Source organism: Schistocerca nitens, chromosome 2 (genome assembly GCF_023898315.1).
Source record: "Schistocerca nitens isolate TAMUIC-IGC-003100 chromosome 2, iqSchNite1.1, whole genome shotgun sequence".
Taxonomy (NCBI): domain Eukaryota; kingdom Metazoa; phylum Arthropoda; class Insecta; order Orthoptera; family Acrididae; genus Schistocerca; species Schistocerca nitens.
The window spans coordinates 615,668,414-615,684,947 of record NC_064615.1 but is presented as its reverse complement, the minus strand read 5'-3'; the positions used below and the strand labels follow the sequence as shown (position 1 = coordinate 615,684,947).

Genomic DNA, 16,534 nt, shown 5'->3' with positions numbered 1-16,534 from the left:
ACAAGAACCTACATCAAATCATTTCTTGCCGAATATACAAAAGTATAATAATTCCTTCCAAATGACATAATTTGGGGTGAATATTATCAAGGAAAAAGGTTTTAACCCAACTTTTGAGGTAAATTCATTTGAATGAACCAACTGACTGACTGACTGACACACAATGCACAGCCTAAAGCATTGGAGATATAGACATGTAATACAGTAAGCAGTGTCTGTTAAACTAGTTGCAACAAACAACATTCTAAGCTGCACTGTGAAAATGAGTGGTTTTGTTTTCATTTTCACAGTCATTTTTAACAGGAAACAGGAAAGTTGTATTTATTGCTAACTTTATAATTCTACCTATTTATACATTAAAACCATATGCATTACTGTCATTAAAACTACTATCCCCACAGATCCAGCAACTGGAAAGGTTTCTCATATCCCATGTACTGATGGTTCCAACCAATTTACCCATTGATTCTGACTTCTGTTCACGATCGAGGTTTCATTTGTAATAAAAGGAGGAGTTGGACTGAGAAAGGAGGAGTAAAAGTACATATAAAAGGGGGATAAAGATATGGACAGAGAGATGAGGGAGGAGGAGATGGATACAGAGGGTGTGGGATAAAAGATGTATGGGAAGGAGTGGGAGGTGATGGACAGAGTTAGGGGAAGGAGGAGGAGGAGGAGGAGGAGGAGGTGGACAAAGGGAGATGGGGATGGATGAGAGGGATAGAGAGAGGGGAGAGAAGGAGATTAGGAGGTATATCTGATTTCCATATGTATTTAGTAACAGAACATTAATGGGCTCTCTACTTATTTTATGAAAGTCTTTTACAAAGTTTCAAGAACCAGTCTTAAGAGAAAAATCTAGAAACACAGTTCATGTCAAAGCATATTGCTACCATAAGGATTGAAAAAACAAGATTGTCTAATTACAGTGTGCACAGGAGCATTTAAGCAGTCCTTCTTCCTGTGCTCCATAAGTGATTGGAATAGGAAGAAACCATAAAACGTGATACAGTCATAAGAACCTTCTACCAAACACTTCTCAGTGGATTTCAAAGTATGCATATGGAAGTAGATATAGAGGCAATCACTATCCATAACAATGACATCTGTCTACACTTATCAGTTGTATGAATTCTTAGAGAAGTACAGTATATGAGGAATGGAATGATCAAATAGGTCCTACAACTGTTACCCTGGAGAGAATATGTAACTTGGCCTCAGTTAAAAACTGTGCCCACTCTCCCCCTCCCCTGACATACACCATCATTTTGTGGCATTTTTGGGTTGGCAAAAATTCCTTGCCTCTTGTCAGAACTTACTTATGCAATTCTAATCATATCGCTGTAATTATGCCTGTTGCTCAACACACTGCACATCAATAGTATTAACTTAGATGTGTGAATAGGCCATAAGCAAACAATAATATGTTGTTTTCCATTCAATATGCAAGTACTAATTCCTCCAAATTTTTTGTAGATATTATGGTTTTTTGCTTGGCTCTTAAACAGATTCAAAATATAACTGTTGGTGATAAATTTGTTCATTAAAGTTTGTTTTCAATGAAAATTCAGTATGTCATACTTTAAGATTTTTTAAGTTATTACAGTGTGTTTAATAAATAAAGATTTCTTAGCTACAAATGCTTAGTGTTATGGATCATAGTTTAGCATAATCTTCGTATTCTTCTTACCCAGAGCTCCAAGACGATACTGTATGGTAACTACAATAATCCCATGATCTATGTAGAAATCTAGTGGACGTTCTTCAGCATAACCTGTCATAAAGCAGCCACCATGTATCATCACTAGTACGGGTCTTGGGACACTAATATTTGATGGTAGCTGCAAATAATTTGAGAATAAGTACTATGAAAACACATCGGCAATCTACTGTCATCACTATTGAGTGTCAAATAAGAACATAAGCTAATAAATGCAATAACAAATTTTTTCATTGTTTTGTATATTTTGTAAATAAATTCAGCTGATTTTTTTTTATCATGTGGTAGTGGATATTACCATGAAAGTATAGCAATTCAGTCTTTTAAACACTTTATTCTTTTTGTTTCATACCTTTTGAGTATGTATATTTTCTAATTATATGTAAGTGTCTAACTTAGTATACATAATATACCTAATTACTTAGCAGTTTAATCATTATTAATTGTTGACATGAACTACAGAATTAATTTTTAGTGTGTGGTTACTTGTTTCACATCCATGAAGTTTATCATTTTTAATGTGATTAAAACATGATGATACTCTCCCATTATGCACCACCGCCTTATCGTAGCACTGTCCGTGTGGGCGGGAGAATTTGTGTGCTCCAAGGAAGCTGAGAGCTATATTGGCGGTAGTGTAGCTACCGGCAGTTCCGAACTAGCTGGGCAGGTCTCCGCAGAGGAGCCAGACAAAGTGTGCCTCACAATGACCCGTCTTATACCCTATATCCTATATATCCTATTCCCTACCTTCTCCTAAGTTACCATTCCTTTTCTTTCTCTAATTACCTTTACACACCACTGCCTTGTGGTTGGTCTCAGGAGGGAGAAAATCCTGAAAGAAAATCTGGAGTGGGGCTCCAAAGGCGGTTGGAAGGCGTAATACGTCCCCTTTTGGCAGCTCCTGCAACCGAAGTGATACCAGACGTATTGGCTTGCCTTTCCTCTGGATATTATAATTTAGGTTGAGAGGGAGACCGTGATAATTGGGCAACTCACATGTCTTCATATTTATTGCTCAGACTTGTAGCATCCTGGAGAGGACACTTCAGTGACATCCAAGGACTTCGGCATAACACGGGAAGAGGCAGTTACTGGTTATGAGCTCTGTCTAATTGGTGTAAGACTTGAGCGCCAGGGGCCACTTCTGACGGTGGGAGAGATCATTGCATCTCATTGGACAGCTAATGCCCGCCTAAAGCTGGGCAGCCCCCAGCCAATAAGGTGCTATCCCACCACTATCCGCCTGTTTCACGGGGTGTGTGGAGCTTAGAAGTAATCTTTGACAAGCGGGTTGATATAGTATACCTACTAAAAACAAAAATGAAATAATGAAGAAATCACTATTTCGTATTGCCACCTGGAATGTTAGGACCATGTGTCCAAGGTACATTGATGATGACCAAGAGGTTTATTTCATCCATAAGACTGAGAGCTCCATTTTTTGAATGTTGACATCGCGGGACTGAAGGAGACGCGGGCTCTATCAGGGAGGATAATTAGGGCAGAGTGGGGCACAATGAATCAGGTAGCATAATTTCAGTATAACGTGGTAAATTATTTTTTTCTCTGGGCATATATTGTCAGTACTGCTCTACCGACTGCCATATGTTAGTTTTGCGACAGTGAAGTAATTTTTGGAGACATAGATAGACTGAATTTTGTTCAATCCTTTGTCACCAAATTTTAGAGAAAGTAAGTCATTGTAACAGTATCAATACTGTATTTTAATTATATAGATTTTCAAATATTAACAATGTTCATACATAACCTCACACGAGCTTTGTTTGAAATATGTACTGTTGGGGCACATTGAACCAAGCTCTCCCGGGGCACAATGAGCCATGGTTCATTGTGCCCCAGGGTGGTCGATTGTGCTCCAGGACTCTTTTAATTGTCTAATACAAGCACTCTGTACTTTATTTCCTTAGCAAGGGTAAAAATATATGTGTAGGTATTTAAGGCTTGTGGATGTATCTGGTGAATCTGAGTACAACTTTGAAGACTTGGACAAATTACCAGAAGCAGATGATTTTGTTTTGACCAAATCTGAACTGGAAAACAAAACACCGGTTTACTATGTGGGGAAGATTTTGAAACCGAAGGATGACGCAGGAGAATATCAGGTATCATTTTTGAGAAAAAGTGAAAAAATGGGAGGGAAGTTTTATTTTCCTCAGGTAAAGGATGAAGCTTTTGTTCCAGATAGCAACATACTTTATATGCTCCTATGACTTGCTACTGATGGTGTGAGAACAAGACAAAAATCATATTTAAAATCTGGAATCAGCTTCAAGTCCATTGATGTTCGGTAATTCCAAAATAGTGTACATGATTGTGTGCCTACAGATTTAATTATGATTCACATGTGGAATATATGTAAAAATTATGTTTAAAGTACATTTATACTTACTTTCTATGCTAAATAGGTTCTTTCAATGAACCAAATTTTCTTCAAAGGCGTGCAGCTAAAAGACAATTAATGACAATGCAGTCATATAAGGCCATTTGATACTTGAAGGATTAAACTGTAACATCTGTAAATCTCTACTCTGTAATAAAATTATTGGATGAGTAACACGGGGAAATATTTTTTACGGTTCAATGTGCCCCACTCTCCCCTACACATTCTTTTGGTAGGGAAAGTCTCAAGATGAGCCAAGACTTCATGACATAGGATTTTCTGTTAAAAACACCCTCCTGAACTGTATTGTGCCACCATCCAGTGGAACAGAGTGAATTATTGCTTTAAAAATATGCTCCTCAAGCAGCACTGTCAACATCCTAAATGTGTACGCTCCCACCTTATCATCCAGCATGGAAGAGAAGGATCTGTTTTATGAATAACTCAGTGACAGAATAGCTGATGTACCTAGCAGCAAGACACTGTATATTCTAGGGGACTTTAATGCTAGAGTTGGATCAGATAATGACATATGGCCGAATTGCCTGGGAAATCATGGGGTGGTAAAAATGAATGAAAATGGCCAGAGGCTGCTTGAAGTTTGCTGCTTTTATGGACTCTGCATTACAAACACATATTTCCACCTTAAGGATCAGCACAAGGTGTCCTGGAGACACCCGAACTCTCATCACTGACATCAACTCCTCTGAAGTCCAAGATTGGTGAAGTCATTACTGATGAAGGCAAACAAATGGAAAGCTGGGTTGAACACTACCTTGAGTTGTACGCAGCAGAGAATGAAGTTAGCAAGGATGCATGTGACACCATCAAACAAATGCCAGTTATGGAAGAACTAAATGCAATGCCTACTACGGAAGAACTCAGTAGAGAAATAGATTCTCTTGCTAATGGAAAGGCCCCAGGTGAAGACGGGATCCTGCAGAGGTTATTAAGTATAACAAGTCTGTTGTTCTCAAACATTTATATTCACTTATCACAACCAGCTGTGAAGAAGGTTATGCCCTGAAGAGTATGCAGAATTTGAGGATACTTACTCTGTATAAACAGAAAGGGAACAGAAGTGACTGTAATAATTACCGAGGCATTTCATTACTAGGTGTAGCTGGGAAAGCTTATGCAAGGGTCAGCCTAATGCGATTACAAATCTTAGCTTCCAGAATCTACCCAGAATCTCAGTGTGGCTTCAGGCCTGGCCGATCAATCGTAGATATGATCTTCTCCTTAAGACAGCTACAAGAGAAATGTCATGAGCAGCAGAGGCCACTTTATATTGCTTTCATTGACCTTGTTAAAGCGTTTGATTTAGTGAGCAGAAATGGGCTTTTCAAACTGTTGCAGAAGATTGGACACCCACCTAAACTACTACAAATAATTGTCTCTTTCCATGAGAAAACACAAGCAACAATCTGCTTCAGTGGTAAAACATCAGAAGCATTCCCCGTTAAAAGTGGTGTGAAACAGGGGTGTGTGTTAGCTCATACATTATTTGGGATTTACTTTTCCCTTCTGCTCAGATTTGCCTTTGAAGACTGTGAGGAGGGAATGTATCTACATACAAGGTCCGATGGAAATCTTTTCAACATTGCTCGCCTCAAGGCCAAGACCAAAGTAAATACAATTGTTATCCATGAGCTGTTATATGTGGACGATGCAGCTCTAGTAGCGAACGCATAAGATGAGCTGCAGTATATAATTAACAAATTATCACATGCCTGTGAAAAATTTGGTCTACTCATCTGCCTTCAAAAGACTAAGATCATGGTGCAGTGCAAAACCAACCTTCCATCCATCAGCACTGATGGCAATCCTCTCCAGGTAGTTGATGACTTTACCTACTTGGGATCCACAATATGTAGCAACTTGTCCATGGACACTGAAATTACTAACAGAATCACAAAAGCATCATCTGTCATGGCTAGATTGAAAAACAGAGTATGGAACAACGGACTGCTTACCACAAAAACTAAATTAAAAGTCTGCAATGCTTGTGTTATAAGCACCCTGCTCTATAGTTGAGACATGGACAACTCTTTCTAAGCACGAATCTTGACTCAACAGCTCCATCTCCGCTGTCTCCGGAAGATCCTTCAGATCTCTTGGACAGATAGAGCACCCAACACAGAAGTCTTTCATCGTGCAAGCACATCCAGCATCTTTGCCCTCCTGAATCATCGATGTCTAAGATGGTTGGGATATGTCAGGTGCATGGATCCTGAACGGATACCAAAACAACTGCTGTACAGAGAACTTCAGGAGGGTGTGAGGCCAGTGGGATGATCGCATCTTCATTTCAAGGATGTCTGCAAGAGAGACCTGACCAAGACCAGAATCAATCCAAGTCGCTGGAAAAGCATTGCAGATGATCGTGTCAAATGGCGAGTAACTGTGTGAAAAATCCTTCACAAATGTCTGCTTGTTTCTGTATATGTGCGGATGGATATGTGTGTGTGTGGGCGAGTGTATACCTGTCCTTTTTTCCCCCTAAGGTAAGTCTTTCCGCTCCCGGGATTGGAATGACTCCTAACCCTCTCCCTTAAAACCCACATCCTTTCATCTTTCCCTCTCCTTCCGTCTTTCCTGATGAAGCAATCATGGGTTGCGAAAGCTTGAATTTTGTGTGTGTGTTTGTGTTTGTTTGTGTGTGTATCAACATACCAACGCTTTCGTTTGGTAAGTTACATCATCTTGGTTTTAGATATATTTTTCCCACGTGGAATGTTTCCCTCTATTATATTCAAAGTATTACGTGGTATAAATATAGCAGTGTTGTACCCTATTAGCTTATAACTGCCTCTACACCCATATTTATACACAACAGTAACCCTTAATTTATCAGCATTATTTGGTAGTACCCAGTTATAAGGTAAATAATTAATGTTCTCATGAATACCACAGGGTACATACTATTTGATTTAACATTAAATCACTACTCCTACTTCACCCTCCTCACTGCCCTCCATCAACCCCCCCCCCCCTCCCTCACCTCTCCCCCCTTGACTGCACCTATCTACCCTACCATCTTTCCCCCTCACCCCTGTACTCTCCAAAAAGCAACACTTTAGCGTCCTGCAGCCCTACCCGGTTTTCCTTCCCTACCCCCCCCCCCCCCCCTCCTCCTTACCCCCCCTGATGACCTTGCTGTTTAGTGCCCTCCACCATAAATCCTCATCATCATCCTTACCCCATCATGGCTGGCTCTCCCATCATGTGCTGGTACTCTGCTACTCACAGTCTGGCTTCAACAGCCAGAGACTGTGGTCATGTGTGTGTGTGTGTGTGTGTGTGTGTGTGTGTGTGTGTGTGAGTTGCATTTGCGTGAATGTGTGTGTATTTGACAAAGGTCTTTTTGGCCGAAAGCTCACTGTCTGACAGTTTTTTTGTTATGCCTCTCTGCAACTCAGCATATCCGCTATATGGTATCAACTATCTTTTACATAATGTTGTTAGTATATGAACTATTATCTTTAATCTGTATATTGTTTATGACTGTCAAACTGTCAACACTTCTCCTTCAGGCAATGCCTATGGTTTTACATGAAAGCGTTTGAAATCACTCACTATCATATACACTCTGTTATTGAGTTTTAGGATAACTGAAAAATAAAGAAAATTAATTTAGTTGTGTAATTACCTCTGGGGTAAAGACATTTAGGTAGAGACAGTCCTCAACTCCTTCTATGGTTCCATCACCAAGCCTCTGTATGCACCTCTCAGGATATGATAAAGCATCCTTTGTGTCATTCCAAGGAGACAGGGGCACTGGAGGCTGGAAATTGCAATAAAATGACAAACATGAGAATAAAGTTTCATCACTAATTTTATAAAAACACTTATTTTTCATTTCTTTTAAAGATAAATAATTGATTAGGCACATCAGCAAAGACTTCTGTCACTTTGTAACAGACCAACATGGCTCTATACTACTTGTTTTTAGGTCACTCCTAATGCTAATATTATTTTATCCTTTTCTGATCTGTTTTTGTTAATAATAAATATACAATAGTTGCACAGAATAACCAGTTTCTTATACAAGCAGGACTTCATTAAAATTTATTATTCATTGTATAATGTTCAGTCTGTTTAAGACAATAATATAGTCTGTTGACATAGAAGTATTTTCTTTAAGGAAATTTTCATGATTTACTGTGTCATGGCTTTCCAGTATGATTAACTTTGCTAAATGTCTTGGCCATTCAGTTTCATTAGTGTGATTGAACACTTGAGACTGGGCAAAGCCAGAGAATATGGAAGCAGACTTGGAAGAGTAAATACACCCAGGAGAAAGTGATTCATCACCTATGGGTATGGTTCTGGCAATGAAACCACACATACATCACGCTTGTACATCTGGCCACTAAATCACAGAAGTTGTACCATATTTTACAGACTATAAGATGCTAAAGACTATAAGATGAACCTTAATTTTAAGCAGTTTTTTTTATGTAACGTTTTTACCATTTTTATTATTAGATTGCAAAACCAGACTAAAAAAATTCTTAGTTTATAAAACTGAACTGATATTTAAAATAACTGAAAATCATCATCTGAAGTTTCTTCTTCTTAGTCTTTGTCATCATCATTATCCTCTTCATATAAGATGGTCTTCACTGCCATCAAGAGTGTTACTTATGCCACACTTCTTGAAAGATTTAAAAATAATGACTTCTCTCTCTCTAGTCCATGACTGTTTTATCCACTGACACACTTGTCTGGTTGTAGGTCGTTTTATAACTCCCTTTGGCATGAATTCATGTTGTGTTTCATCCATCATTCATTTGTTCCAGTCTTCTCATACATACATTTTAAATGGTTTATTTATAGAGACATTGCCGCACGGGGTAGCCGCGTGGTCTGAGGCATCTTGTCATGGTCCTTGCAGCTGCCCCCATCGCACGTTCAAGTCCTCCCTCGAGCATGGGTGTTTGTGTCATCCTTAGCGTAAGTTAGTTTAAGTTAGATTAAGGTGTGGGACCAATGACCTCAGCAGTTTGGTCCCAAAAGACCTTACCACAAATTTTCAATTATCAGGACATCAAGAGGTTGCAAATGCAAAATAAGCCCTCCCAGAATAACAGCAAGTTCTGTATTTCCTTGTCTCAATTTATCTTTCATACGATTTTTCAAATGACTACTAAACTGTTCTAACACAAGAAGAGAATTGTTTTTCAGTAAAGCACCTCTCCTTCTCTCCCACACTCTATTAATCCATAATTTCATACCAGACTTGCCCATTGCCCCATAGTCATGTACGCAAATAACAATACCTGGTGTTTTTTCAGAATATTTTGGCATTAGTTTGTGCTTGGCAATGGTCATTGGATTAAGTTTAGTACCATCAGCACAAGTGAAAGGACAACAGTGAAGTGCATTTTTGCTTGTCAACTTGTTTTCTTAGTTATAGTTTTAGCATTGAAGTGCAAAATGGATAAGCAGGGATGGATAGAGGACAAATGTAAGGATGTAGAGGCTTATCTCACTAGGGGTAAAATAGATACTGCTTACAGGAAAATTAAAGAGAGCTTTGGAGAAAAGAGAACCTCTTGCATGAATATCAAGAGCTCAGATGGAAACACAGTTCTAAGCAAAGAAGGGAAAGCAGAAAGGTGGAAGGAGTATATAGAGGGTCTATACAAGGGTGATGTACTTGAGGACAATATTATGGAAATGGAAGAGGTTGTAGATGAAGATGAAATGGGAGATACGATACTGTGTGAAGAGTTTGACAGAGCACTGAAAGACCTGAGTCGAAACAAGGCCCCCGGAGTAGACAACATTCCATTAGAACTACTGACAGCCTTGGGAGTGCCAGTCCTGAAAAAACTCTACCATCTGGTGAGCAAGATGTATGAGACAGGCGAAATACCCTCAGACTTCAAGAAGAATATAATAATTCCAATCCCAAAGAAAGCAGGTGTTGACAGATGTGAAAATTACCAAACTATCAGTTTAATATGTCACAGCTGCAAAATACTAACAAGAATTCTTTACAGAGAAATGGAAAAACTGATAGAAGCCGACCTCGGGGAAGATCAGTTTGGATTCTGTAGAAATGTTGGAACACGTGAGGCAATACTGACCCTACGACTTATCTTGGAAGAAAGATTAAGAAAACGCAAACCTACGTTTCTAGCATTTGTAGACTTAGAGAAAGCTTTTGACAATGTTGACTGGAATACTCTCTTTCAAATTCTGAAGGTGGCAGGGGTAAAATACAGGGAGCGAAAGGCTATTTACAATTTGTACAGAAAGCAAATGGCAGTTATAAGAGTCGAGGGGTATGAAAGGGAAGCAGTGGTTGGGAAGGGAGTGAGACAGGGTTGTAGCCTATCCCCGATGTTATTCAATCTGTATATTGAGCAGGCAATAAAGGTGACAACAGAAAAGTTCGGAGTAGGTATTAAAATCCATGGAGAAGAAATAAAAACTTTGAGGTTCGCCGATGACATTGTAATTCTGTCAGAGAGAGCAAAGGACTTGGAAGAGCAGCTGAACGGAATGGACAGTGTCTTGAAAGGAGGGTATAAGATGAACATCAACAAAAGCAAAACGAGGATAATGAAATGTAGTTGAATTAAGTCAGGTGATGCTGAGGGAATTAGATTAGGAAATGAGACACTTAAAGTAGTAAAGGAGTTTTGCTATTTGGGGAGCAAAATAACTGCCGATGGGTGAAGTAGAGAGGATATAAAATGTAGACTGGCAATGGCAAGGAAAGCATTTCTGAAGAAGAAAAATTTGTTAACATCGAGTATAGATTTAAATGTCAGGAAGTCGTTTCTGAAAGTATTTGTATGGAGTGTAGCCCTGTATGGAAGTGAAACGTGAATGATAAATAGTTTAGACAAAAAGAGAATAGAAGCTTTCGAAATGTGGTGCTACAGAAAATGCTGAAGATTAGATGGGTAGATCACATAACTAATGAGGAGGTATTGAATAGAATTGGGGAGAAAAGGAGCTTGTGGCACAACTTGACTAGAAGAAGGGATCGGTTGGTAGGACATGTTCTGAGACATTTAGGGATCACCAATTTAGTATTGGAGGGCAGCGTGGAGGGTAAAAATCGTAGGGGGAGACCAAGAGATGAATACACTAAGCAGATTCAGAAGGATGTAGGCTGCATTAGGTACTGGGAGATGAAGAAGCTTGCACAGGATAGAGTAGCATGGAGAGCTGCATCAAACCAGTCTCAGGACTGAAGACCACAACAACAACAACAGTTTTAGCATCTTTCATGGCAACAGTTCTGTTACCCGGCACATCAAATGTCAGAGGAGTTTCATCTGTATGCATTATTTAGCTTAGTTCCATACTGGTTTTCTTTCAGTGTTGAACAATAAAGTGATGGAAAGATAGTATTTTCTCTTTGTACTCTTGAAACATTTTCTGAGATATTTTGATTTTGGTTCACTTCAAAGTCCATGATGCTTCATAAACCTGCACCATCAACAAACTCCATCCTTAAAGTCTGTTAAGTTCCACTGTAGGACTAGCCTGTGGGCATGTATTCGAATCATTTCTGTATTGATTCCAGTACCATTTCGACAGTATTCTTGAATCCACTTCAATATGTCGTCTTCTAGTTTTGGCCATATTGCATTCAGTCCTCTATTTGCACATTTAGTCTTTCTCAGTTTTTTCGGTTCTTCTTTACTAGCCTGGCAGTTGGGAATGGTTTCTTCAGTTGGTGGAGGGCTGAAATGCCACTTACCTGCCCTGTTTCCATGTTCTTCTGCATATCCTATTACTTTCAATTTATAACCCACATCATACGAATACCTTTCTTTTTTTCCATTACAAAACTAGCTATTAATGAAAATATTATACTATTTCTGATAACACAAATCACTTTCAATTCCAGTTCAGTGTCAACATAGACTGCATCATAGGCTAGACAGTGTTCGGGGTTCATGATGGCGAGGAGGGATGGAGGCAGTGCAAGTGTGCTGGTGAATCCCTGCAACTCATATTCATCACATCGGTGCACTGCTGCTGCCAGTTGAATTTAATGTTGCCAGAAAGCAATAGATTTCCTGTGGCATAAAATACATGGCCATTTTTAAGATTGGTGGGAATATTAAATCAAACACAGGACATTTTTATATTAATTTTGAGTGTAAGAGACGCCTGAATTTTAGAGGCAATTTTTCACAGAAAAAAGTGTCTTATAGTCTGTAAAATATGGTAGTAAGCCACCTGGGTTTGGACACTTCTGTAACTACTATGAAAGGTTTCCAGAATTTGGAAAACCAATCAGAGAAAGAAGCAAGTAAGTGACAAGATACCTGGACACAAAACTAGTAGTCAATGGCAGGCTATAAATAGATATCATAGAGAATAAGTGGCAGTAATTCACAATATGAAGCTGTCACTGTGAGAGTTAGTTAACCATGAGGAGCCACTGTAGTACAGTTGGAGATGGGAGGTGTACCAAGATGCCTGAATAACAACAGTACAGACTTGATGCCCCAGAACTGAGAGTCACAGAGAACTAAGCATCCTACAAAGAAATCTGCATCGCATTTCAGTGTGCAGCTGACTTATGAAGAAGATTACCAGATGCACTGGATGGGTGTCTTCATCTGTGTGTCACATAACAGTAAGCAGATCAAGAGCATTCCTTATAGATAAGCAGAATGAGTCATGGGAAGCACTTGTGTCTGCTAGCTAGGAACCAATGTTGTTAAAGTAATTTGAACAATTTGCTGTGACAAAATTTCTCCTGAGGGAGCTAGGTAAATGAGCCATAAAGGTAAAGACACATAAGACATCCCTCCCAGAAGCCAAATATCTTGATTCAAAGATAATTGTTTAAATATATCCTACTCTGGTAATACCCCTTCCATACTCTTCAGCTTCCCTAAGTAACTGAGGAAGGCATTTCTTCCTTTTCACTTCCTATGATGTTACAAAGGAGCCAGCACACCACGAATTCTTACTCAACTCCTGTCAGCAACTAACAGGGATACAACAGCTATACATGTTAACAGTGTGAATGTAAGTGTTCAAGGTTGCTAAAATTGATTTCTTTCAAAAATGTTGCTGATCATTTAAAAGCCCTCATGCTAGTATTTTTAAGAAATATTTTACTTTTTCCCAAAACTTCATTGTTTCAAAAGTTACTTAGACACAAAATTATCATGTCCTAGAATGTTAAAATCTTAAAATATGATTAGTCCCCAAATTCAGTACCATAGTTCTGTAGTCCTTATTTTCCTGTTTTCATTAATGTATACTTTCATTAAAAACTTGTTAGTCTGTTAATTATTCCAATTAGAAAATTTCACTTTCTGGAAACTTTTTAGTGACCTTTGGGACTTCCCTATTAGAATGAATTCCTCTCCCATCAAACAGTACTTACAATTTTGCTATTTTCTAGTTATGCTGCTATTATACAAACAAACACACTGAACTGCCTATCTATCTTTGTCTCTCTTAATTTTCATTTTTTTTCTTTTTGTGTATGGTGATCCACAAAGCTACCATCCAGTATCATTATAATACATTTTAGGCAGAATCTTATGATTCTGCCTTAGCTCAAATGTAATGAGTTGTCTTGCACACGACGACTTTCCTTTATAACAATCGACATGGATTCACTGATCATGTGAAAGCCAATCACACTTTCCTCAAATACTCACAAGGAAGTAACATAGTTGCAGTAATTCTTGTTCCAAAAAGAATTTGATTCAGTACAATATCAATATATGTTATAGAAAATATGATTCTATTGGTTGCCAAGAAAAATTTATGAAAGAAAATTTATGAGTGGATTCATAATTCTTTGATATGGAGGACTCAGCGTTTCATTTTGTATAGAGAGTCATTGACAGATGGAGAAGTAACTTCAGGTGTTCCCCAGGAAAACATGTTAGGACCCTTGCTCATCATGTTATATGGGATGATTATAATTTAAGTTAAGCTTTCAAAATGCTGTAGAAATACCACCACTTGTCAGAATATATAGTGCATGGAGAATTGCTCAAACATTGGACGTACATGTGAGCATGGTGCATAAAATCCCGTGAAACATCCGTCTTTGCTATCCATTAAAAACTAACGATGTACATAAGTTTCTTCCCATTGACCTGCTTTAGAATTTCTTGCTCACTTCGAAATGGACAATGATTGGCTGTGGAAGATTTTGTGGACAGATGAAGCCAACTTTCACCCGACAGGATATGTCAATACACAGAATTGTTAAATTGGACAATGGAAAATCCACACACAAATCAGCCAGTGCCACTTCTTTCTGAAAAGGTCACTGTGTGGTGCAGGTCTACAGCATCATTTATCATAGGGCCATATTTTTTCGAAGAGACAGGTGCTTTCAGTCATGTTACCTGTACCAACACTGGTAAGCACTATGAGTTTCTTTTGCACACCCACATCATTCCATCTGTCCAACAGCATGGACGGGATCATTTTTATGCAAGATGGTGCACCTCTGCAGATTGCAAATCCAGTTAAGCAGCTGCTGAAGTGCCATTTCGGAAATGCTAGAATTATCAGCCGCCAATTCCATACAGCCTGAGCATCCTGAACAGCTGATCTTAATCCATGTGACTTCTGGCCGTAGGGCTATCTGAAACATTTTGTGTTCAGTGTTCTGACTGCAAACTAAGCTGCATTGGATGCATGCATTGTGCAACACATTCTGAATGTGACCCTGGAAACACTTCGATCTGTTGTAGAACATGCTGCTTCTCGATTTCAACTTGTTGCAGAAAACAGTGGAACAAGTTTTGCACCAGCCTCATGGAAATTAATAATCCAGTTTGATTTTGATTGATGCTTTTTATGCAGCTTTTGGACTCAGGCAATTAAAACCCAATGTGACTGATGATTTTATGCGTTTTTGGCCTCACAACAATTAAAAACTAGTGAGAGTGATGATTTTTATTGGTTTTCGGCCTCAAGACAATTAGAAACCTATTCTTCCTATCCAATGTGATGTGGCATTGCCATGGTGGATGGGCTTACATAACTATCAGTGTCACACCTGTAAACCCATGCACACTGAGTAGTACAGTTTGTTTGAGATCAAATACACACCTTAGGCATTGTTGTATGATTTATTTTTCATTTGTAACCAACCACTATTAAAAAAGATGATGTGACTTACCAAACGAAAGTGCTGGCAGGTCGATACACACACAAACAAACACAAACATACACACGAAATTCTAGCTTTCGCAACCAACGGTTGCTTCGTCAGGAAAGAGGGAAGGAGAGGGAAAGATGAAAGGATGTGGGTTTTAAGGGAGAGGGTAAGGAGTCATTACAATCCCGGGAGCGGAAAGACTTACCTTGGGGGAAAAAAGGACAGGTATACAATCGCACACACACACATATCCATCCACACATACACAGACACAAGCAGACATTTGTAAAGGCAAAGAGTTCGGGCAGAGATGTCAGTCGAGGCGGAAGTACAGAGGCAAAGATGTTGAAAGACAGGTGAGGTATGAGCAGCGGCAACTTGAAATTAGTGGAGGTTGAGGCCTGGTGGATAATGAGAGGAGAGGATATACTGAAGGGCAAGTTCCCATCTCCGGATTTCTGACAGGTTGGTGTTAGTGGGAAGTATCCAGATAACCCGGACGGTGTAACACTGTGCCAAGATGTGCTGGCCGTGCACCAAGGCATGTTTAGCCACAGGGTGATCCTCATTACCAACAAACACTGTCTGCCTGTGTCCATTCATGCGAATTGACAGTTTGTTGCTGGTCAGAAAATGTTAATAGTAACCTCAGATGTTTCACACTGACATGAACTGAACATATGACATTATCATCTGGGAGACTAATATGGGCTTTTTTCAGTCACTTGGTGCAAGTCTGTCAATTTGACACTATTTTAGTGACTTTCACATTCAGTGTTTTTTTACAGGTGGTGCAATAATGTGTAATGAAACAATGTCTGGAAAAAGCTGCACAAATAGTCAGTCAGCTCTTGATGAGTTTTCTAAATGATATGAAAATTAGCAGCTTGTTTTAAATATTTAGATTGTAAAATTGTACACCTCACAAAAAGAAAAAAAAGATAATATCCTAAAACTACAATATAAATGAGCCATAGCTGAAATTGGTCAACTCATACAAATATTTAGGTGTAACAATAGGTAGGAATATGAAATGAAATGATGAAAAAGGCTTAGTTATATATAAAGCAAGTGGCAGCCAGTTGTTCATTGGTAGAATACTAGGTAAATGCATTTAGTCTGCAAAGGATTCTTCTCTTGCTCTCAGAATATTAGATAACAGAATAGTCTATAGGTGTTTACTTCTAGTTTATAGTGTTCAGCAGGCACAATACTGTGGTGACCAGAAGTGTAGCCTTCATCAGGTGTTCTGACGAACTGATCTCCTGGAGTGTTTGGCTAATTTATG

The 16,534-nt window shown here is 38.9% G+C and overlaps 1 protein-coding gene across 1 annotated transcript in view; it reads right to left on the bottom strand.

Annotated features, from left to right (window-relative positions):
- LOC126234522 (esterase FE4-like) overlaps positions 1–16,534 on the bottom strand; it is a 76,846-nt gene that overhangs the window by 49,511 nt on the left and 10,801 nt on the right. Inside the window, exons 3-4 of the mRNA XM_049943219.1 lie at positions 7,777–7,911; positions 1,691–1,841 (exon numbers count right to left, since the gene is read on the bottom strand). Coding sequence (XP_049799176.1) covers positions 1,691–1,841; positions 7,777–7,911 — 286 coding nt within the window. The remainder of the gene's footprint in view (positions 1–1,690; positions 1,842–7,776; positions 7,912–16,534) is intronic.